Below are 24,828 nucleotides of genomic sequence, written 5' to 3' on the forward strand. Positions count from 1 at the left end.
AGACACACTCCATCTCCAGCTGGTGTTTGTTTATAAGAAGGGACAGAATGGTTATTTTTAGTCCTGCTTCGTTGAATTTATAAGGGTTCATTACTGGGGCTGTGTAGTCAAACTTCTCTAGTGCAGTGTGGATTCAAGCAAAGAGGAACGAACAGATGAGTAGACCAGCCATAACACACACCCACACACACATTCATGCTGAGTGCACCAGGTTGAGAGGAGTCGGCTTGGTTGCTTCTGCCCAGAAATAATAACATGATTCCCAGAATCCCTGGAGAGTGTGTGAAAGAATTCCAAATAGGATCAGATTTTTTGAAGGCCATCCTGGTTGGACCTGTCATGACTTCCTGGGAGGAATCAGCATGTCCCTGTTATTCTGCCATGATTGATTTAATAAGGAGAAAACTGAAATAAAGCCTACAGAAATCACAGTCCAGAAATACTAGAACTGGAAAACCAGAACTCCTGCTCCTGTGGGGTTCTTAATATTTAGTTGCATCTGCAAATGTTATTTGGTGAGTGTATTTGTGGTGTGGGTATAAGTATGGAATTCCCAAGTATCAGGCAAAATGAGTAAACAGTCAAAAGTTCTGCAGTCATTTCTTGGTCTTTGACTGTATCGAGTGCAATGCTGTCAAAATATATACATGTTATAAAGAAAAAAAGTTGGACTAGAAAGTTGATTGTACTGGTACACTCTTAGAAAACTTGCTTTCTAAACATTCATTCATTCAAATTCAGGTGCATTTATGGTGGGTGTGAAGAGGCAGGATCTGCAGGCCTTCAAATGAGTTGCTGTGCCTCTATTTTATTCTATGAATAAATTTTAGCATGTATATTTTAATAATACTCAAAAATGAAACTGTATGTATTTTATATGTCAACCTTTTAGAGTAGCTAATGTAAAGTAGTTTTATCAACTCTGAATTAACCATGTGCAACAAACCTGCTAGCTCGCTTGTGACATACATCAACTTGTGATGCAACCTGGACACATAATCAGTGATGTAACCTGGGGTCCTCGAGTGTTTCGAGTCTTTCAACATCATACACTCTCACCCAGGCGACCCAGCCAGGGTGGATCAAGCCCTGGCCTGTGTCCAGGTAGCGCAACCCTACCCATGGATCTCCTCTCCTTATCCACAGCCACCTTGAGGCAACTTCTGCTGCCTCAGTGGCCTCCTTGATGGCCCTTCGCCTACTGACTCCTGTGATGCCCAGCATGTTATAGGCCCTGCAGAGGGACTGGCCTGCGATCCCTCTGCATTCCACCTCAATGGGCTCACACCATGCTCGCCACCCATTGCTCCGCCATTCCTCCACTAACTCGGTGTATTTTGCCCTCTTCCTCTCACTGGCCTCCTCAATTCAGTCCTCCTAGGGGACGGTGAGTTCCAAGAGAATAACCTGTTTGGAGGCTTCCAAGATAAGCACCATGTCTGGCCTCAGCGTTGTTATGGAGACAGTTTCAGGAAACTTAAGTTGCTTCACCAGGTCAACTTTCAGCTCCCAGTCTTGTGCCATTGCTAACATGCCAGAATAGGTGGTCCTGGCAGCTGATGTTGGCTTCTCCCCAGTCCTGACAAAAGCGATGGTGTTCTTCACTGGGTGGAGGCGCTTGCAGTGACTAATCCCACTGCTGATGGTATTTGCTATTGCCTTCAGGACTTGGTCGTGGAGCCAGCGGTAGCACCCCTCGCCTAAGGCTTTTGGACAGCAACTGAGGATGTGTTCTAGGGTTCTCCTTTTCAGGCACAAGGTGCAGGCTGGTGACTCCACCTTTCCCCAGCAGAACAAGTTGGATGGGCTTGGTAGAACATCATAGACAGCCTGGATCAAGAATCTTATGCGATGGGGCTCAGCTTTCCACAGCTCTGCCCACGAGACTTTGTGGTCCACTGCTTGTTCCCATCTCATCCAGGCTCCCTGCTGCCACATTCCAGCCATCCTGCTGGCTCGCTCCTCCTCTACTGATGCCTGCACCTCTTCCTGAACCAGTGCTCTCCTATCCTTCCCCTGTGCCTTGTCATAGCGAGGTGTTGTGCTACTACCTAGGCCCACTCTTCCACGAGTTACTGCTCCCACCAGTGCCCTGTACCATAACCATGCCTCAGCGACATCCACAGCCTCTGCTGCCCTCCACTTCCATCCTGTCCTCACTTCCATCCCCACCTGGGACACTTTTGGGTCATTGGACTCTCGGTACTGCAGCACCTCCCTAGTACGGCTCACCTTGAATTCTTCATTCAGGCTGCTGATAGGCAGCTTCAGCTTGTTGTTCTGACCATACAGGGCAATGCTGCTCAGGCTCTAGGGTAGACCCAGCCACTTCCATAGGAATCTGCTGACTCTCCTCTCAAAGCTTTTGACCATGGAGATTGGAACCTCATAGACCAAGAGGGGCCAGAGTATCCATGGGAGGATGCCGTGCTGGTAAATCCAGGCCTTGAATTTACCAGGTAGGCCCGACTTATTCACTGCAGCTAGCCAGGCTTCCAGTTCTAGGTTGGTTGCACGGATGGCTGCCATGTCTCTCAGGTTGCAGTCAAACACCTTTCCAAGGTTCTTCACTGGTTTCTCAGTGATAGATGGTATCTGGGTGCTGCCAAGTGTGAAGTGAAACTTGTTGGTGACTTTACCTTTCTTCAGCACCAGGGATCTGGATTTTGCTGGCTTAAAGTTCATGCAAGCCCAGGTGGTCATTTCCTCTAGGCCCTTCAGGATCCACCTGCTCCCTGGGACATGTGGTGTTGTCACAGTCAGGTCATCCATGAAGGCCCTAAAGGGCAGCTGTTGGACACTGGACTTTGTGAGGGGCCCTCTGCACTGAGCCTCAAAAGATTTCACCAGCATGTTCATGGCAAGTGTGAACAGGATCACTGAAATAGTGCATCCAATGATGATCCCCTTCTCAAGCTTGTGCTAGTCTGAGGTTGTAGACCCAGCAAAGACTCTCAGACTGAAGCTGTTGTAGTAGTCCAGAATGAGGTCCCTCAACTTGCCTGGGATATGGTGCTGGCGCAGTGCTTCTTCGACCAGTTTATGAGGTATGAACCCATAGGCATTTGTGAGGTCCAACCACAGCACCACAAGGTCCCCCTTGTTCTCCCAGGCTTCTCTGATCAGCTGGGTGACCACGCCTGTGTGCTCCAGACACCCCAGTGCCTTTGGGATCCCTCCTTTCTGGAATGAGGTATCAATGTAGGAGTTCCTCAGGAGGTAGTCGGTCAGGCCCCTTGCAACAATGCTGAAGGATATCTTTCCCTCAACACTGAGCAGTGAGATGGTTCTGAACTGATCGATGGTCTTTGACTCTTCCTCCTTTGGAATCCACACCCCTTCTGCAAACCGCCACTGTTGGGCTACCTTTCCCCTCCTCCAGATCACCTTCAGGATCCTCCAGAGCCTGTGGAGTAACTTCGGGCAGTTCTTATATACCTTATAAGGTACCCCACTTGGTCTTAGGGCTGAGCTTGCTCTAGCCTTCTTGATCACCTCCTGGATCTCCTTCCAGCTAGGCTCCTTCCCATTCAAGTCCAGAGTTGGTGCAGGTGGATCAATCAAAGACTGGCAGTGGCCCAGATCTTGCTCCCTGGATTCGTCACCAAATGTGTCTCTGAGATACTGGCCAACTTCAGTTTTGGAGCATGAGAGCTGTCCACTATGCTTCTGCCCAAGCAGCTGTTTTGTGAACCCAAATGAGTTTGCTATAAAGGCAGTTCGTTTCCTGGGCCTCTCTGTAGTCAGAAATGTCTGCATTACTTGTGAGCATTGTAAAATGGTAGATTATGATAGATTAGTGGAGATGGTGATTATTTTAGTAATTTTGTATTAAATATCAGGCTGTCCCGTGGCAGGAACCCTAATTCCCCTTTGTTGGATTTGTTGAGTAAAATCTTCTTTTCCACTTTTATTTTCAGATGTAGATGAGTGTTCAACTATCCCTGGATTGTGCAGTGGAGGTGAATGCGCCAACACCATCGGTAGCTACGTCTGTAGATGTCCTGTGGGATATGACACAGCCCTGGATGGATCACGATGCATTGGTGAGCTTCAAGTTGAGCAAAGTGTTTATGAATGTTACATTACATTATATAGCATTTAGCAGATACTCATCCAAAGCAACATAAAACAAGTGCAAAAGTTAGGTACACAAAGTGCTGAACCTCTTGACAAGAACGTTCTAGTGCCAACTGAACAAGTGACAACAATACTTAGTGTAATATTCTGTTGAAGTATCAATACTCAAACAGCCAAGGAAACAAACCAACCATACAAAGTACAACTAGAGAACTTGAATGGCTAACCCCAGGCTAGATAGCACACAGCCTGGGGTGGTCTAGACTGATACACAGCTACACAGTGGGCAGGGAAGAAGGGGAGAGGTGCAGCCTAGAGAGGTGGGTCTTCAGTCTGTGCTTGAAGGTGGTCAGGGAGTTGGCAGTTCTGACCCCAATGAGAAGGTCATTCCACCAATGGGGAACCAGGACAGATAGTAGTCTTGAGTGGGATAGGTAGGAGCAGAGAGAAAGAGGGGCCAGGTGACCAATAGTAGGGGAGTGTAGGGATCTGGCTGGCATGTAGGGGTGGATCAGACTCTGGAAGTATGCTGGCCCTAACCCCTTGACAGCCTGGTAAGCTAGCACTGACATCTTAAATGTGATGTGAGCTGCAATTAGGTAGCCAGTGCAGTTCAGCAAGCAGAGGGGTGACATGGGAGGAATGAGGGAGGTTGTAGACCAGGTGAGCTTCAACATTCTAGATGAGCTGCAGGGGTCTGATGGCAGAAGCTGGAAGGCCAGCAAGGAGAGAGTTGCAGTAGTCCAAGCAGGAGTGGATCAGTGCTTGGACCAGGAGCCAAGTAGAGTAGGTGGTGAGAAAAGGGTGGATCCTTTGGATGGCATAGAGGAGGAATCTACACATCCAGGTCACTGCAGTGATGTTCACTGAGTAGGAGAGTTTGTCATCAAACATAACATCTAGGTTCTTCACATTGGGTAAAGGAGACCTAGAGATGTCCCCTGGGGAGATGATTGTCCAGGGGTGGCGAGTAGAGGTCTGCGCGGGTCGGATTTTTCAGTCCCGCTCCTGCCCGCGCCCGCATTGTGCAGTCCCGCGCCCGCATTGTGCAGTCCCACTCCCGCCCGCACCCGCAAAGAATTATGATTTCCAGTCCCACTCCCACTCGCGCCCACAAAGTATTATGATTTTCAGTCCTGCTCCCACCCTAGCCTGCCATATTTTGTCCCGCTCCCGCCCGCAAATCCCGCATGATGCAGACATTCGCGTTATTTCTCAGGAAAGTTCTTGTCTTGACACAGCGTGATGGTGCCCCGCCCCCTACTTTGAGTGGATTTGAGCATAAATATCTACAGCTCACGTTCACGTTTGTTATTATTTACCTTGTTTCTGAATTCAGCATGTAGTGTCTCTAATAATAATAATAATAATAATAATAATAATTAGTGCTGTCAAGCGATTAAAATATTTAATAGCGAATCGCACATTTTTGTCACATGAGAAACCATTGTAATTCTCTGATCAGAAAAAAGTGAATGGGCTTGCTTTGTACCAATGTTTTTTTTTTTATATTGCAAAGCAGAGCTAGCAAGAGAACCATGAGTGAACAACTTTAATCAGAGAGACAGGTTACACAGTGACGGTAGGCTTGACTCAATGCTATCCCAGAAATCCTTCCTGTAATATGCAAATTTGGTCGCCTCTGATTGGACAGCCAAATTTGCATATTACAGGAAGGATTTCTGGGATAGCATTGAGTCAAGCCTACCGGCACTGTGTAACCTGTCTCTCTGATTAGAGTTGTAGACTAACTCAAGCAGTAAATCACTTCACTCATGGTTCTCTTGCTAGCTGGGTGTGAACGGCAAGTCATTAGAGTGATCAAAGGGTTTCCCATTAGGGTGATAAGTGGCAAATTTAAGATGCCATTCCTCACTCAATCTGGCAATCTGACTCTCTCTGCAAATTTAGGCATCTTAAAATGTTTTTATTAATGCCAAATAAAATATCCAGCACAAATTATATATGATAGACATAAATTAATAATTTATAAATTTTATTTCAAACATGTTTTTAGTTAGCGGGACTGCAGCTTATCACCGCTCCCGCCCGTGCCGCATATGTGCACTCCCGCCTGCGCCCGCATATGTGCACTTCCGGTCCCGCCCGCGCTCGCAATGAGCTTTCAAAATTTGTCCCGCGCCGCACTGCTTTGCGGCGGGTCCCGCGAGTCCCACGGGACTCCCGCGGGAGTGCAGGGCTCTAGTGGTGAGGATGGAGTGGGAATGTAGATTACCTCTATCTTGCCTGGGTTGAGCTTTGGGTAATGGTTGTCAATCCAGCTCTGGATGTCACACAGGCAAGCAGAGATATGAGCAGAGACCTGTGTGTCAGAAGGAAGAAAAGAGAGAACCAGTTGGGTGTTATCAGCATAGTAGTGGTAGGATAGACCATGAGCAGAGATCATTAGGCCAAGAGACTGGGTGTAGAGGGAGAAGAGAAGCAGACCAAGGACTGAACCTTGAGGGATGCCAGTGGTAAGTGGGCATGGTGCTGATACAGTACCAGACCAGGTAACCTGGAAGGAGCAACCAGAGAGGTAGGACTTGAACCAGTCTAGGACTGTCCCACAGATCCCTAGATCTGATAAGGATAACAGGAGGATGTAATGATCAATAGTGTCAAATGCAGCAGAAAAATCAAGGAGAATCAGGACAGAGGAGAGGGAGGTAGCACATGCTGCATGAAGTGCCTCACTGACAGAGAGAAGCATAGTCTCAGTTGATTGTACAGCTCGGAAGCCAGACTGGTGAGGATCCAGCAGGTTGTTCTGAGAGAAAAAAGAGGAGAGTTGGTTAGCAACAGCACATTCAAGTGTCTTTGACAGGAAGGGGAGAAGAGAAACCAGGCAGTGGTTCTGGATGACAGAGGGGTCTAAGGTGTGTTGTTTTTTTAGCAGAGGAGTGATGTGGGCCCATTTGAAGCTGGAGTGAAAGTATCCAGAGGACAAAGAGGAGTTGACAAGGGAGGTGATAAATGGGAGGATGTCAGGAGTGATAGTCTGGAGGAGAGATGAGGGGATAGGGTCAAAGGCACAGGTAGTTAGACAGTGAGAGAGCAGGAGCTGGAAGACATCAGAAGTGGAAAGAAAGGAAAAGCAGAGACCAAGGGGGAAGAGACAGGGAGGGTGGGGAGGGGGTAGGAGGGAGAGGCAGGTGTGGTGAAGGAGTTGTGGATGGCTATGATCTTTTCCTCAGAAAAGACTGTGAAGTCCTCTGCAGTGATGGAGAATTGAGGTGCAGCTAGTGGAGAGTTGATGAGAGAAGAGAAAATAGAAAACAGTTGATGAGGGTTGGAGATGTGTGATGGAATGTGTGAGGAAAGAGCTCAGAGGATAAACAATGTCAGTTATATTGGTTATTGAATCATCCAATAGCATTGACTCATGATGAATGGACTGGTATTGATTCTTCACTCAGTTGTTTCCTTATCAATTGTCCCATAAGGCATGATGATGTCTAATTTGAGTTTTAGCTTGTTTACTATAATGCTAGGTCATTGATAGCCTGATTAGTAAAATGCTACATTGTGGTTGGTGTAAGACTCTTTAAACATACAATGTGATGAGAGAAACGCAAAACACCCCAAACCATGAAACACTAAAATACACAGTAAAGCAACACAATGTTCTGAGTCCAGTTATATGAGTGTGACTGAATAATAATCATGTGTATGACATTACATCTGTAAACCTTCTATCCTTCTGTTGGCAAGCATGCTCAAATTTAGTTAGTTTTGGCTCAAGCCAACCAAATCATTGTGCACTCATTTAAACATGTGTTAGCACAATGCCAGTGTTATGCATATTTGATCTAATGCAAATATTTAATGTTGTACTGTTGCACATTATCTATGCAGGAATGTTATCAAATAGGCAAAGTAAGTTCACCAGACAGGGATGCAGGACTTGGCCTCACTGAAATAATTTGATATAAGTTATAGACTGAATAATTTGATATATTTTTTTCTGATCTCCAAATCTGATATGTAATGTATACTGGGTATTCTGGTAGCTGCTTAGCTCAATAAATCCAGTCTCCATTCCTCATAAGCCTGATGTAGAAAGCAACAATAACCAAGTGTGGGTGGGGCTTGGAAAGTCTGTATAAAAGAAGACTAAGGGTATACTCACCCTAGATGATCCGTACTGCACCCAAGCAAGTTTGAACGCTAAAGTCCAGTTCGTTTGACTAGTGTGATCACTACATAATGTGCTCAGGTGCGATTCACTTGGCCTGCTTGGAAGAGGTGTGCTTGGGTATGGTTCAGTTTGGCTTGTGCACAGTGTGATCACTAACCACATGGACCATGAATGCAATAGCATGCACTTTTCAAGTCATTGGAGAATATTTGAGTTAAAAATTAAGCTGGTTCTCACCTTATTGATGAACACAAATTATAGTTGGCAAATAAAGCTGCATTGTGATGAAGTAAGCACACTTGGAACCAGAACATAAAGTGCAATGTGAGCACAGCCAGCAGGGGAGTGGGGACAATTGCTTTCAAGAGTGGTACAAGGCAATTGTTACTACTGTGAGTATATTCTGAAAAAAGGTTGCCTATAGTTTAAATCAGCTGGTGATCAAGTGGAGGACACAATAAAGTATTTCTGAACTGAGTCTGTGAAGATTCTCAGTCATTCAGGTCATAGTAAACTGTGGGTGGTAAAAGAGAGCAACTGGACTTGCTTGAAGATTCGGCCTAGAGAGTCGTTGGGGTGATCAGTGGGTTGTTGGTTCTTTCTGTCCTCCTGCGAGTCACTGAAAACAGCTGGGTTTTGGTGTGCATTCAGTTGTCTGGGAAGTGTGCCAAGGACTGCATTGTAGGTGGCTGATAAATGGTGTCTTAGACCACCACCTCTGTTCAGTGATGGCCGTTCCAGGTTGACAAAAATGGCTTCTTTAACTCCTCGCTCATACCAACGATCCTCTCTGGCTAAAATGTGTACGTTGCAATCCTGAAATGAGTGTCCTTTGTTCTTAAGATGAAGGTAGACAGCAGAGTCCTGGCCTGAGGAACTGGCTCTCCTGTGTTGAGCCATGCGCCTGTGAAGCGGTTGTCTTGTCTCTCCAATATATGAGTCCATGCATACCTCACTGCACTGAATTACATACACTACGTTGTCCTGTTTGTGTCTGGCTATTCTGTCCTTAGGGCGGACCAGTTTCTGCTTCAGGGTGTTTTTTTCAAGTCAAGTCAAGTCAACTTTATTGTCAAATATGCTATACATGCTCGACATACAGCACAGATGAAATTTCAGTCCTCTCTGACCCACGCTGCAAACAGGCAATGCAATAAATAAAAATAGAATAACTGAAATAAACAATATAAACAGTATAAAACACTCTAGATAAGAAATAGACAGACTAAACACTCATATATATATAATATATATATATATATATATATATATATATATATATATATATATATATATATATACACACACACATACATATACACACACACACACATATATATATACACATACATATAAATTGGAGCAAAAGGACATAAAATAAACAGTCAAGGGCACTTGAGGTATAGCAGGTAAACATGAAATAAGCAGTGTTAATAAATAATAAGTGTTACTGGGTCTGAAATGTACCGGAATGTTGTGTTTGTAGAAGATCCTCCTGAGTTTCTCAGATAGACCAGAAATGTAGGGAATGACAATGTTCTTGCGTTTGTTCCTGTTATCTTCCTTGTCCGTTATGTTCCTTTTTCTGCTCTTGAAGAAAGCCCAGTTGGGATACCCGCAGTTCTGAAGTGCTTTCTTGATGTGATTCTGCTCCTTCTCTTTTCCCTCTACCGTTGTAGGAATGTTCTGAGCCCTGTGTTGTAAGGTCCTAATGACCCCCAATTTGTGTTCCAGTGGGTGGTGAGAGTTGAAGAGTAGGTACTGGTCTGTGTGTGTGGGTTTCTGGTAGACCTCGATGCTAAGGCTTCTGTCTTGTCTAATGTGTACATCACAATCCAAGAAGGCTAGATTATTCCCACTGACATTCTCACGAGTGAAATTGATGTTGATATCCACTGCATTGATGTGCTTAGAGAAGGCTTCCACCTCATGGGTTTCCAAACTGAGCTGAAAAGATATAGCTGGCCGTAGTTCAATGACAATTTTTTTTTTAAGATTTTGATTTCAGATTCTGTTGCAGATTCACTGCAGCCAATCACATGAATTTATATAAATAATTATACAGAATTTTCACAGACCTTCAGTAAATTGTATTTCATTTACCCTGCCTGGTCTGATTAGTAAACTGACCACCACCACCACAACAACAACAACAACAACAAAAAGCAGGTGACAAAAATGCAAAGATGATTGGACAGAGAAGTGTCCATTTAATCTCCACATGTACAAAATAGATGTTTCAATGTTCTTGACTTTAGTCAAAACTAGTTAAGCATCAGTGTAATACCTTTAGAGCCACTGTGTCAAGTTTATTTTTATAGCGCTTTTAACAGTAGACATTGTTTCAAAGCAGCTTTACAGAAAATTAAAGGCTTTAAACATGAACAAATTTTATCCCTAATTTATCCCCAATGAGCAAGCCTGTGGTGACCATGGCAAGGAAAAACTCCCTCAGACAACATGAGGAAGAAACCTTGAAAGGAACTAGACTCAAAAGGGAACCCATCCTTATCTGGGTGATAACAGATAGCATGATTATAAATAAGATAAGATAAGATAAGATAAGATAAGATAAGATAAGATAAGATAAGATAAGATAAGATCGCCTTTTATTATCCCATAAGGGGAAATTTACATTGTTACAGCAACAAAATATATAAAGAGAAAACGATAAGGCAGTGAAGGAGTAGTGCAAAAGTATTAAGTATACAAAAAAGGAGATATATAAAAAAGAAATAAACTAAAAATTTAGAGATTAAAAAAATTAACAAATTTGCATAAATTAACAGGTTTGCAGATATATAGTTAACATAAGTGTATTGCGAAGGTGGAACTGCACGTGTAAGTATTGCACAGGTATTATTACCAGTATTACCCAGATAGTATTGCACAAGTAAGTCGGTATATTGCACAAGAGCCATTTTAACCATGTGTAGCTCGTAGTTCGCTGTAAAGTACTGATGCTGATAGTGCACATAGAATGCGTGCAGATGGGTTTCTATGGATGTAGACGTGATCTGGACAGTATTGTTCATTATCGTGAGGAGTGACTGTTGCTGTGCTTGGTGAGGTGCCCGTTGTACAGTCTCACAGCAGTAGAGAGGAAGGAGCTGCTGTATCTCTCCTTAACACACCGCACACTGTAAAAAAAAAAAGTTACGCCAACTTAAAAATTCAAGGCAACTTACTGCACAGGATTTTTGAGTTTATGTGACAACTAAGATTTTTAAGTTTTGAAGAAAGTTGTGCCAACTTATACTTTTGGTCTCAGATAACTTAGCCTTCATATTCACACAAACTTAATTTTTTTCAGTTTTACATGATAAGAATTCAACTTTAAGGCCACTAATCTTTCATCCAAGTAAAAACTTCAAAATCTGAGTTCAATTTTCTTTTTATCCCACAATAAAACAAATAACAATCCAATTCAAATAGCATGTTTATTTTAACATGATGGTAGCAAAACTGCTATAAAACTGTAGTGGCAGTGCTTTTTTGTTAATGTCACTTATTCACTTATTTTAAGCCTGAAGCTAATTTGACAAATGAAATGTGCAAACAATTCAGTACCAGCCAATTAAAACAATTAAAATGTTATAGCATTTTAATTGGCTGGTAAGATTAGTGGCCTTAAAGTTGAACTCTTATCATGTAAAACTGAAAAAATTAAGTTTGTGTGAATATGAAGGCTAAGTTATCTGAGACCAGAAGTATAAGTTGGCACAATTTTCTTCAAAACTTAAAAATCTTAGTTGTCACATAAACTCAAAAATCCTGTGCAGTAAGTTGCCTTGAATTTTTAAGTTGGTGTAACTTTTTTTTTTACAGTGCAGATAGAGGAGCCGGTGACTGAAGGAGCTGCCCAATGCTGCTACTGTCTCCTGCAGTGGATGGGAGGTGTTCGCCATTAAGGATGACAAGTTGGCCAACATCCTCCTCTCTCCCACTACATCCACTGAGTCCAGTGCACAGCCCAGGACAGATCCTGCCTTCCTAATCAGTTTGTTCAGTTTTTTCCTCTCTGCTGTTGTGATACTACTTCCCCAACAGACAACTCCATAGAATATGGCTGATGCCACCACAGAGTCATAAAAAGAGTTCAGAAGTGGACCCTGAACTACAAAGGCCCTGAGTCCCCTTAGCAGGTGGAGTCTGCTCTGGCCTTTCTTGTACAGGGTGTGTGTGTGATCAGTCCAGTCCAGTTTATTGTTCAGATGAACACCCAGGTATTTGTAGCTCCTAACGATCTCAATCTCCTTTCCCTGAATGTTCACTGGGGTAGGTGAAGAGAACCTCATCCTGTGGAAATCCACCATCAGTTCCTTGGTTTTACTTGCATTGATCTGGAGGGAGTTCCGTTGGCACCAGTCCACAAAGTTCCTTGTCAGTTCGCTGTACTCACCATCATTGCCATCTAGGATATAGCCACAATAGCAGAGTCATCAGAGAACTTCTGTAGATGACAGGTAGTTGTATCGTATCTAAAGTCCACAGTATAAAGTGTGAACAGAAATGGGGCCAGGACTGTCCCCTGTGGAGCCCCTGTACTGCAGAGAATGGTGTCTGACACACAGTCCTTCAGTCTCACATACTGTGGTCTGTTTGTGAGATAGTCCATAGTCCACGAGGTAAGATGATGGTCCACCCCTGCGCTCTCCATCTTACTCTTCAGAAGAGTCAGCTGGATGGTGTTGAAGGCACTGGATAGATCAAAGTACATGATTCTAACAGTGCTTCCTGCCTTTTCAAGAAGAGTAAGAGATCTATGAAGCAGGTAGATGACTGCATCTTCCACCTCGATGCCTGGCTGGTAGGCAAACTGAAGGGAATCCATAGCTGGCCCCACCAGTGTGCGGAGATGTGCCAGAACAAGTCTTTCCAGAGCCTTCATCAGGTGAGAGGTCAGTGCCACTGGTCTATATCTGTTTAATTCAGTGGGGTGTGCAGTTTTTGGTATCGGAACTACACACGATATCTTCCAAAGGACCGGCACTCTTTCCTGTTCCAGGTTCAAGTTGAAAATGTCCTGCACTATTCCACACAGCTGGTCAGCACAATGCCTCAGGAGCTCACTTCTATAACTGTGTCCTATATAGTCACAACGTATAACTGTGTAACCAGGAAATTCATTATAGCTTTAACATGAAGTCTGTTTTGTTGAAGTTATAAACTGTTCATTGATGGAGACTTGAGTGCAAAACTGTTCATGACAACTGCAGCCCTAAAGTTAGCAAGTCAACTGAAGTCCTCAGAAAAAAAATGTCAAGTCAAGTTTATTTTTATAGCACTTTTAAGAACAGGCATTGTTACAAAGCAGCTATACAGAAAATTAAAGACTTTAACATGAACTAATTTTATCCCTAATTTATCCTCAATGAGCAAGCCTGTGGTGAGGGTGGCAAGGAAAAACTCCCTCAGACGACATGAGGAAGCAACCTTGAGAAGAAACAGACTCAAAAGGGAACCCAGCCTCATCTGGGTGATAACAGATAGCATGATTATAAATAACTCACTTCTACAGTGTCTTGCAAAAGTATTCATCCCCGTTGGTGTTTGTTCTGTTTTGTCGCATTACAATTAAAATGGATTTTTGGGGGGTAATCACCGTTTGATTTACACAACATGCCTACCACTTTAAAGGTGCAAATTGTTTCTTTATTGTAACACAAACAATAATTAAGATGAAAAAAGAGAAATCTGGAGTGTTCATAGGTATTCACTCCCTTTTGTATGAAACCCCTAAATAAGAGCTGGTCCAACCAGTTCAGTTCATATGTCACATAATTAGTTGATTAAGATCCACCTGTGTCAATGAAAGTGTCACATGATCTGTTACATGATGTCTGGATAAATCAACCTGTTCTGGAAGGACCCTGACTCTGCAACACTACTCAGCAAGCAACATGAAAACCAAGGAGCACTTCAAACATGTCAGAGACAAAGTTGTGGAGAAGTATAGATCAGGGCTGGGTTATAAAAAATATCCCAAGCTTTGAATATCCCAGGGAGCACCATTAAATCCATTTTCGCAAAATGGAAAGAATATGGCACCACTACAAGCCTGACAAAAGATGGCCACCCACCAAAACTCACAGATCAGGCAAGGAGGGCATTAATCAGAGACGCAACAAAGATACCAAAGATAACACTGAAGGAAATGCAAAGATCTACAGCAGAGATGGAAGTATCTGTCCATAGGACCACTTTCAGCCATATACTCCAAAGAGTGGGGCTTTATGGAAGAGTGGCCAGAAAAAAGTCATTGTTTAAGAAAATGCATTTGTAGTATGGCCAACAGCATGTGGCAGACTCCCCAAACACATGGAAGAAGATTCTCTGGTCAGATGAGACTAAAATTGATCTTTTTGGCCATCATGGCAGCATCATGATGTGCGGACATTTTTCATCCACAGGGACAGGAAAGCTGGTCAGGACTGAAGGAAAGATGAATGGTACTAAATACAGGGCAATTCTGGAGGAAAACCTGTTTGAGTTAGCCAGAGGTTTGAGACTGGGATGAAGGTTCATGGTCTAGCAGGACAATGACCCTAAACATACTCTAAAGCTACACTGGAGTAGCTTAAAGGGAAATATTTAAATGTCTTGGAATGGCCTAGTCAAAGCCCAGACCTCAATCCAAACTTGAAGGAGTTGGAGCAGTTTTGCCTTGAGGAATGGGCAAAAATCCCAGTGGCTAGATGTGCTAAGCTAATCGAGACATAACCCAAGAGCCTTGTAGCTGTAATTGCAGCAAAAGGTGGCTCTACAAAGGATTGACTTGGGGGGGAGGGAGTTTAATACCTACTGTATGCATACTACAGATTTCTGTTTTTTCATCTTAAGTCTTGTTTATGTCACAATAAAACAACAATTTTCACCTTTAAAGCTGTAGGCATGTTGAGTAAATCAAATGGTGCTACCCCCAAAAAAAAAAAAATCCATTTTAATTTCAGCTTGTAATGTGACAAAACAGGACAAGCACAAAGGGGGATGAATACTTTTGGAAGACACTGTATAACTGTGTCCTATAGAGTCACAACATATAACTGTGAAACTAGGAAATTCATTATAATTTTAACATGAAGTCTGTTTTCTTGAAGCTATAAATTGTTCATTGATGGAACCTTGAGTGCAAACTGTTCATAACAACTGCAGTCCTAAAGTTAGCAAGTCAACTGAAGTCCTCAGACATAAATGTATTACTGTAAGTGTCCAGAGCATCTTCCAAATGCGACTTTCGTCTGTCCATATGGGGCCATCCTCCACAGGAGCAACATGATGAGACTCCAGCCAGACGTAGGGCATCAGGATGGATCAAGCAGGTCCAAGGAGCAGAAGAGGTCACCATCTTACTTGTGTCTCAGGACCGACATGTAACTCAAAGGAACAGATGGGAGGGGGAGAAAAAACACCGGTTGTTAGGTATGCCCAATGTCACCTAATGAGTAAGAACAGGATACATTTTTCACTGAATGCAAGCAGGAACTCTGGCAAAACTAACTATGACAGCATAACTAAAAAGGGAGAGCCAGAAGGTAACACAGACATGAGGGCACCCTGGGACATAAAGCAGCAGCCACTAAACCGTCAACAAAACCAAGTGAGTGAATGAGAGTGGGAGGGTGACAGCATCCATCCATCCATCCATCCATCCATCTTCTACTGCTTATCCAGATCCAGGTCAGGGGGTAGCAGCCTAAGCAGAGCAGTCCAGACTTCTGTCTCCCCAGCCACCTCCACCACCTCTTCTGGGGGAATACTGAGGCGTTCCCAGGCCAGCCGAGAGATGTAATCTTCCCAGCATGTCCTGGGTCTGCCCTGGGGTCTCCTCCCGGTGGGGCATGCCCAGAAAACCTCCCTTGGGAGGTGTCCAGGGGGCATCCTAACAAGGTGCCTGAACCACCTCAACTGACTCCTTTCAATGTAGAGGAGCAGCGGTTCTACTCTGAGTCTCTCCCGAATGACCATGCTTCTCACCCTGTCTCTAAGGGAGAGCCCAGCCACCCTGCAGAGAAAACTCATTTCTACCACTTGTATCCACAATCTCATTCTTTCAGTCACTATCCACAGCTAGTGACCATAGGTGAGAGTAGGAATGTAGATGGACCAGTAAAGGACCAGCTATGCCTTTTGGCTCAGCTCTTTCTTTACCACAACAGACCAGTTTAGTGTCCGCATCACTGCTGATGCTGTCCCGATCCATCTGTCCAACTCCCACTCCCCCTTACCATCATTCATGAATAAAACCCCAAGATACTTAAACTCCTCCACTTCAGGTAGCAACTCCCCCCTGATCCAGAGTAGGCACTCCACCCATTTCTGGCTGAGTGCCATGGCCACAGACTTGGAAATGCTGATCCTCATCCCAGCCACTTCACACTCAGCTGCAAACATCCCAGTTTACCAAAACACTCTATGCCTGAGGACCCTCCAGACCTACTCCTTTACCTCATAAAAACTATTAACAAAATGCTTGATTAAACAGATATGTTTTCAGCTGATACTTAAACACTAAGACTGTGTCTGAGTCCCAAACACTACTTGGCAGCTGTTCCATAATTGTGGGGCTTTGTAAGAAAAGGCTCTGCCCCCTGATGTAGCCTTCACTATATGATGTACTGTACCAGCAGATAGCCTGCACCTTTTGATCCAAGTAGGCATGGTGGGCCATAAAGGACCAGAAGTTCACTCAAGTACTGTGGTGCAAGACCATTCAGTGCTTTAAAGGTCAATAGTTGTATTTTCCTCATCTGTACACATGCACCTTCATCACTACCATCAACAATGAATTCTTTGTGCAGGCTATGTCCTCCCCCTTTCATCAGTCTCTTTCTTCTTCCTCTGAAAGCCCTGCAGTGATGGACAACACATGATGGGGCAGCTGCTGGATGGCGGTGGAAGCCCTCAACTCGGAGTCTGCACGTAGGTGGTGCTGGTATTGTGATGGCTGTTCCATGGCACACCCTGGGACAAGTGCCTGGTCCAAGTCCTGCCGCAGTGTCTGGGTAGCCTTATTCAAGAATAGCACTGCCCACCCCAAATGCTGATGATGCTGCTGGTGTATCCCTTCATCCTGTGCACCTTCAAAGGACTGTTGTGTCCCTTCAAACAGCCTATACATGGATGGGACTTACCGTCAATGTCTCAAAGACTCTGACCCTGTAGTCTTCACTGTTCCACAATGAGCCCCATGGAACAACCCATGGAAGACCCAAGAAGCATTGGAAGGACTTCTTGAAGTGGTCCCTGCAGTCATGCAACATCCCTCTTGCTGAGCTTGAGCTCTTCATCAAGGGCCAAGTGAACTGGAAGCAGACTGTGTCCCAGGGAGTCCGCCAATTCGAGGAAGAGCAGACCAGGCTGAGGGAGGAGAAATGGGCCCACCAATGCCTTTGGCAATTCCTTCCCTCTGCTCCTGCACCTGGTCCCTTCACATGTCATCATTGTCCCAGGATCTGCCAGTCCAGGATCAGGCTTCTCTCTCATAAGCGGGCACATGAGAGACGGTGACAGAAAGGCAACAACCCCAACAGCAACAGCAACAAGACCTGGGAAGGCAAAGAAGACAATGAAAAGGAGGACCTTGTCATCGTTGAATATCGACAAACAGCCATAAGCAGTAGTATTTTATAATCAATGTGAAATTTGATTGGGAGCCAATGCAGCAAAGATAAGACAGGAGTGATGCAGTCATATCTTCTAGTTCTAGTAAGGACCCTTGTGGCTGCATTTTGAACTAACTGGAGATTGTTTATGCACTTATTGGAACATCCAGACAGTAAGGTATTACAATAATCCAACCTTGAAGTAACAAAAACATGAACTAGTTTTTCTGCATCATGTCATGACATTATATTTCTTATCTTAGCAATATTTCTGAGATGAAAGAAAGCTATCCAGGTAATGTTATCGATATGAGTTTCAAATGAAAGACTGGAGTCAATGATCACACCGAGGTCTTTTACTGCTGCATATGAAGAAACAGAAAGGTCATCCAGAGTTACTATATAATCAGGAAACCTACTTCTAGCTGCATGTGGTCCGAGTACAAGTACTTTTGTCTTGTCAAAATTAAGCAGAAGGAAGTTAATAAGCATCCAATATCTAATGTCCTTTACACATTCCTCAATTCTATTAAGCTGGTGTCTCTCATCTGGCTTTGCTGAAACATACAACTGTGTATCATCAGCGTAACAGTGGAAACCCTCTTCCTGCACTTGTTTTTTTTATTGTTTATTGTATTATGTTCTTTTTTGTTGTGCAAATAAATAAATAAAACTAATACCATGCTTACGAATAATATTACCCAGAGGTAACATATATAAAGAAAAAAGCAGTGGGCCTAAGACAAAACCTTGTGGAACACCAAACTTTACCTCAGTATGTCTAGAAAAATCACCATTTACATCAACAAACTGATAGCAATCAGTTAAGGGGTGGTACGGTGGTGTAAGTGGTTAGCACTGTCACCTCAGAGCAAGAAGGTTCTGGGTTCGAGCCCAGTGGCCGATGGGGGCCTTTCTATAAGTGCCCAAGAGTAGTGGCGCACACACATGCAGCGGCTTTGCTCTCCTGTGATGACCTAAATTTTGTTGTACATTTGTGCAGTAACAATAAAGTTATTGTATAATAAGACCTGAGACAGGATAGGGACATTCCTTTAATTCCCACAACATTTTCTAGTCTATCCAGGAGAATGGAATGATCAGTGGTGTCAAAGGCTGCACTAAGGTCAAGCAATACAAGTAGTGAGACACAGCCCTGATCAGACACCAACAGTAGGTCATTTACTACTTTAACCAGAGCTGTCTCTGTGCTATGATGAGGTCTAAATCCTGACTGATACATTCCATGGATGTCATTCCTATGTAAATATGAGCATAACTGCTGTGCCACAGCTTTTTCAAGGATCTTGGAGATAAAGGGGAGGTTTGATATTGGCCGATAATTGGACAGCTGACAGGGGTCAAAGGTCAGGTTTTTTAATCAAGGGTTTGATAACTGCTAGTTTAAAGAACTTGGGTACATAGCCAATCCTAAGGGAATAATTTATTATTTTTAGAAATGGTTCAGTTGCTTCTGGTATTATCTGTTTGAAGAGTTGTGTAGGTAAGGGATCTAGTACATATGGTAAGTTGAAGATTTTGATGCTGAGATTAATGAAATTTGTTCAATTTCTCTAAGGGGAATAAAACATTCTAATTGCTCATCTGATACAGTTATATTGTTAACTACAGGATTACTTAAATTATCTGACCTTACATTAGTAATTTGAATTTTTTTTCTGATATTTTCAAATTTGTCACTGAAAAAATTCATGAAGTCGTTACTACTACATATTGCAGGTGTGCATATGTCTATAGTGTTCCTTTTCCTGGATAATTTTGTTACAGTATTAAATAGGAATCTATGATTATTTTTGTTATCCTCTATTAGGGAGGAGAGATATGTTGATCTAGCAGTATTAAGAGCTTTTCTGTACTTCAGGAAGCTCTCCTTCCATGCTAATTTGAATGCTACCAATTTTGTTTGACACCATTTATGTTCTAATTTTCAAGTGGTCTGTTTTAAAGTGTGAGTGTCATTGTTATACCAGGCTACTAATTTTTTTCTCTCTAATGATTTTTCTTTTAAATGGAGCTACATTATCTAAAGTACAGCGGAAAGTTGACTCTAAGCATGCAGTTGCCTGATCAAGTTCTGCAGGGGCTGATGGTGATCCAATCAAAGTTGATAACTCTGGGAGATCATTTATAAAGCTCTGTGCAGTAGTTGACATGAATGTATGTTTAATACAGTAGCGTGGTGAGGCGCATATATTATTACTCAGACATATTTTGAATAAGATGAGATAATGATCTGAGATAACTTCAGACTGTGGAAGTGTGACTATAGTTTCTATATTTAACCTGAATGTTAGTATTAGATTGAGAGTGTGACCACCATTGTGAGTGAGTCCTATGGTGTTCTCATTAACCCTGGCTGAATCTAGAATGGACATGAACACTGTTTCCAGAGGGTCTTCTGGGTTATTGAAGTGAATATTAAAATCTCTGACAACTAAAGCTTTGTCTAAGGAAATAACCAGATCTGAGATAAAATCTGCAAATTCAGAAAGAAACTCAGAATATGGCCCCAGGGGCCTGTAAATAATAAGTAATGGAATTAACTGGGTAGACTTATTTTTTGAGACTACGGGTACAAGAAGGGGAAAGAACAAGGGTGGAATTAGAGTGAGACTGAAACAGAAGAAATGTAAACAACAGCCGCTCCCGTCAGTCATCTTGGCCTATGTGCGCTCCCTCTGCAATAAAACAGACAAACTTCAAGCCAGCATTAAACACTTACATGAATACAGGACAGCATCTATTCTCACATTCACTGAAACATGGCTGAATGATAATGACAACAATGACACTTTGCATATAGATGGATTCAGCTCCCCCCAAGACTTGATTGAGACAACAAGCTTACAGGGAAACAATATGGCAGTGGTGTGTGTCTCTGTGTAAACTCATGCTGGTGTTTCACTGTCATTGTTAAGGAGAAACTGTGCAATACTGACCTAGAACTTCTAGCTGTCTCCCTGCGCCCTTTCTACCTCCCCAGGGAATTCCCTCAGCTTTTCTTCATTTTGGTTTATATCCACCCCAGAGCAAATCCAGCCACAGCCTTCGAGCACATTGAAAGCACTTTAAATAGACTGGAACAAATTTCCCCTGACTCTCCCAAATTCATGCTGGGTGATTTTAATCACTGTTCAGTGGGCAAAACACTTAAAGGTTTTTAATCAATATGTCACATGTGCCACCCACAAGGAAAAGATACTGGACAAATGCTATGGCTCAGTCCCTGATGCATATAGATCTGTTGCTCCCCCCCCCCCCCCCCCAGCTCCGCTGATTACCACACCATCCTGCTTGCACCAGCCTACATATTGGTCATAAGGAGATCAGAAAAGGTCAGCAAAATTGTGAAGAAGTGGACTAATAAAAGCATACATAGCTTTGCTGCAGGGATGCTTTGAACTCACTGACTGGAATAACCTCATAGCCCCATCCAGTGACATCAATGAGCAAGTGGACACGGTCTCATCTTACACCTCCTTCTGCACGAACAATATCATTCCCTCCAAAAAAAGTCACTATCTTCCCCAACAATAAACCCTGGGTAGCAAAAGAACTCAAGGAAATACTCAACAGGAAGAAGAAAGTATTTTTTACTGGCTCTGAGTCTGAGAAAAAGGAGATTAACAGAGAGGTGAAGCAGGCCATCAAAATGGCCAAAATTAAATATAAAAATAAAGTGGAAGAAAAATTTACAAGGGAACCTTTGCTCAGCTTGGCAGGGTCTCAAGAACATGGTGACCATGAATACTATTTCCACCACACACTGGACTGTCCAGGTTCCAGGCTGCAGCCCAGCATCACTTCGTAACGACCTCAACTCCTACTACACCAGATCTGAGACAGGCAACATTACCCAGCTAGAGGCTACTATATCATCACTTAAACCTGGAGACTCAGCATTCATCTTTAACATAGAGGGGGTGGTGACAGCCCTCAGAAAGACAAAAAAAACAATGCCTGGCCCAGATAACATTGGCGGTTGTGTTCTGAGGCACTGTGCTGACCAGCTGGGTGTGTGTGTTCCAGTTTCTGTTCCAGAGCTCCATGGACAGCAGCACAGTCCCCCAGCTGTGGAAACACTCCACTGTCATTCCCATCCCCAAGAAAGGAATCATCAAAGTGCTGAACGACCTCAGCTCTCTGGCTCTCACCTCTCTTGTGATGAAAGCAATGGAAAGGGTGGTCAAAAATCACATCATCAAGGCAACAGACCCCCAGATGGACCCCTTACAGTTTGCATATTATGCAGGCAGAGGCGTTGATGATGCAAAAATCTTCATTACAGACACCATACATAAACACCTGGAATTCCCAAACACTTCAGCCAGACTTCTGTTTGCTGACTTCCCCTCTGCATTTAACACCCTGTAGCCTCACATTCTCACAAACTCACTGCTCATTTTGGACTAAATGACCAGCTAATCCAGTGGATAATAGACTTTCTCACCAACAGGTCACAGAAAATGCTGATCAGTAACACCTCAGACCTCCTTCACACCTTCACCAGCTCCCCACAGGGATGTGTCCTCTCATCTTTGCTCTTCATCCTGTACATTGATGACTGCAGGTCCACTCAGCCAAACTGTCACCTGGTTACATATGCAGATGACACAGTGCTCTTGTTTCTGCTCTCTGGCCCCTCACAGCTCCACAGCTCAGCTCTGCAGGACTTTGTGGAGTGGTGTAACAACTCCTGCCTGGAACTGAACTCCAGCAAGACTAAAGACATGGTGGTGATGTTTAATAACAAGCAGAGTGCTGCTGCAGTCATCACCGCCATTTATGTGAAGCTGGTGGAGATCATTGAGGAGTACAAGTACTTGGGCACAATCTCATCTCATCTCATTATCTCTAGCCGCTTTATCCTTCTACAGGGTCGCAGGCAAGCTGGAGCCTATCCCAGCTGACTACGGGCGAAAGGCGGGGTACACCCTGGACAAGTCGCCAGGTCATCACAGGGCTGACACATAGACACAGACAACCATTCACACTCACATTCACACCTACGCTCAATTTAGAGTCACCAGTTAACCTAACCTGCATGTCTTTGGACTGTGGGGGAAACCGGAGCACCCGGAGGAAACCCACGCGGACACGGGGAGAACATGCAAACTCTACACAGAAAGGCCCTCGCCGGCCCCGGGGCTCGAACCCAGGACCTTCTTGCTGTGAGGCGACAGTGCTAACCACTACACCACCGTGCCGCCCCTGGGCACAATCTTTGATAATAAACTCAGATTTGCCTCCAACACAGAGGAGATCCTCAGAAAGTGCCAACAGTGACAGTACCTCCTGAGGAAGCTTAAGTCCTTTGGGGTTAGCAAGGACATTCTTACTACTTTCTACTACTCCTTCATTGAGAGTATAATGTCATTTTCCATAACCTGCTGGTTCCACTCCCTTAGCCTTCAGAACAAAAACTGCCTGCAGAGCACAGTCAAGGTGTGTTCTAAAATTATTGGACTCCCCCTCGGGTCACTCTCCACTCTCTGCGAGCCACAGACAGTAAACTCAGCAGGTAGGATTCTTCAGGACCCTTCACATGTCCTGTTCCCTGCATTTGAGTGGCTCCCCTCAGGACGCCAGCTCCGTTGTCCAAGCTGCCAAACACAGAGGAGAAGAGCAACCTTTGTCCCCAGAGTGGTTCAGCTCCTCAACTCTCTGCCATCCTTGTCCCTCTACTCACCCCACCAGCCCCTTCCCCCTTCTTTAGATGCACTCTAACCTGTCTGGTGCACTAACCACCCCCTCTGTACACATACCACTTTAAACATAGACTCTGCTGCTATTGATCCTTCTACCTCATAAGCAAGTTGGACTACACTGTATTTTTGTATATACTGTTTTTTAAATTTATCATATTTATACATATTGTACCACTGTACAGTTATTTATCCACATACTGCCACCTTGCACACTGTCATAATTTTTATGTTTAATGTTTGTTTTATTTTTTATTGTGTTTAACTGTACTTCTCTGCATGCCTTTAAATTGCCCCTAGGGGACAAATAAAGTGTTTTGAATTGAATTGAATACATTATATTAGTATGAAGAACTTCAAAAGTATTGAATTTATAACCAGGTTTTTGTGTTACACCTAGATAATCATTATAAATAACTGCCACACCTTCTCCTCTGCCACTGAGATGAGGCTGGTGTATATAATTGTATCCAGGAGGACTCGCTTCATTTAATGCCATATATTCATTAAGCTTAAAGGGATAGTTCGGGATTTTTGACATGAATCTGTATGGCATCCCCATGAATAGTGTCGTGCAAACACACTGACTTACCCCTGACAGCATCCTGTGAGTCCAGTTCTTGTCCAGTTTTGGTCCAGACGAAAGTAGTCCGGCAAGTTTGTTGGGGTCACGAAAGTAAAACGTTTTTCATCTCAAAACAGTATGTGTTCAAAAGAGTGATATATTTGCATCACAAAGCCGTTGTCAAATAAAAAGTCAGACCTCGAAATCGCTTGGCACTATTTTCTCTCCCTTCTTATCACTGCGCGCTGCCGGCTTCATCCAGCTGCTGCTCCAGCTTCAAGGATAAGCTGGAGCCGCATAAGTAGGAGTCCCGGCGGGTGGTTTGTATTCGATTCGTTTATATCCCGACCTTGTTAGCTGTCAGATTTAGGTTCATGGACCCGGTAAGCTGGTAAATAATTTTTTTTTTCTTTACCAAATTCTAACAGAAAACGAGAGCGCCCGAAAGGGAAAGCTGAGCCAAGCCGCCTCACGGCTGTAATGCAAATTGCTTTCCTCCTCAGTATACAAGTGCGCTTCCATGGCAGGGAAAAAGAAACTACCACTGCTGCCTATGTAGTGCCCTATTTATACAAATAGAAGTCATTCAGGATTCAGCCATGACACGGAGCAAAAACATGGCTGAATCCTGAATGACTCCTATTTGTATAAATAGGGCACTACATAGGCAGCAGTGGTAGTTTCTTTTTCCCTGCCATGGAAGGCCTCTTA

At 43.7% G+C, this 24,828-nt stretch overlaps 1 protein-coding gene across 1 annotated transcript in view; it reads left to right on the forward strand.

The window, feature by feature from the left end:
* fbn1 (fibrillin 1) overlaps positions 1–24,828 on the forward strand; it is a 207,393-nt gene that overhangs the window by 28,200 nt on the left and 154,365 nt on the right. Inside the window, exon 9 of the mRNA XM_060924311.1 lies at positions 3,921–4,046. Coding sequence (XP_060780294.1) covers positions 3,921–4,046 — 126 coding nt within the window. The remainder of the gene's footprint in view (positions 1–3,920; positions 4,047–24,828) is intronic.

This window comes from Neoarius graeffei, chromosome 6, assembly GCF_027579695.1.
Source record: "Neoarius graeffei isolate fNeoGra1 chromosome 6, fNeoGra1.pri, whole genome shotgun sequence".
NCBI classification, from domain to species: domain Eukaryota; kingdom Metazoa; phylum Chordata; class Actinopteri; order Siluriformes; family Ariidae; genus Neoarius; species Neoarius graeffei.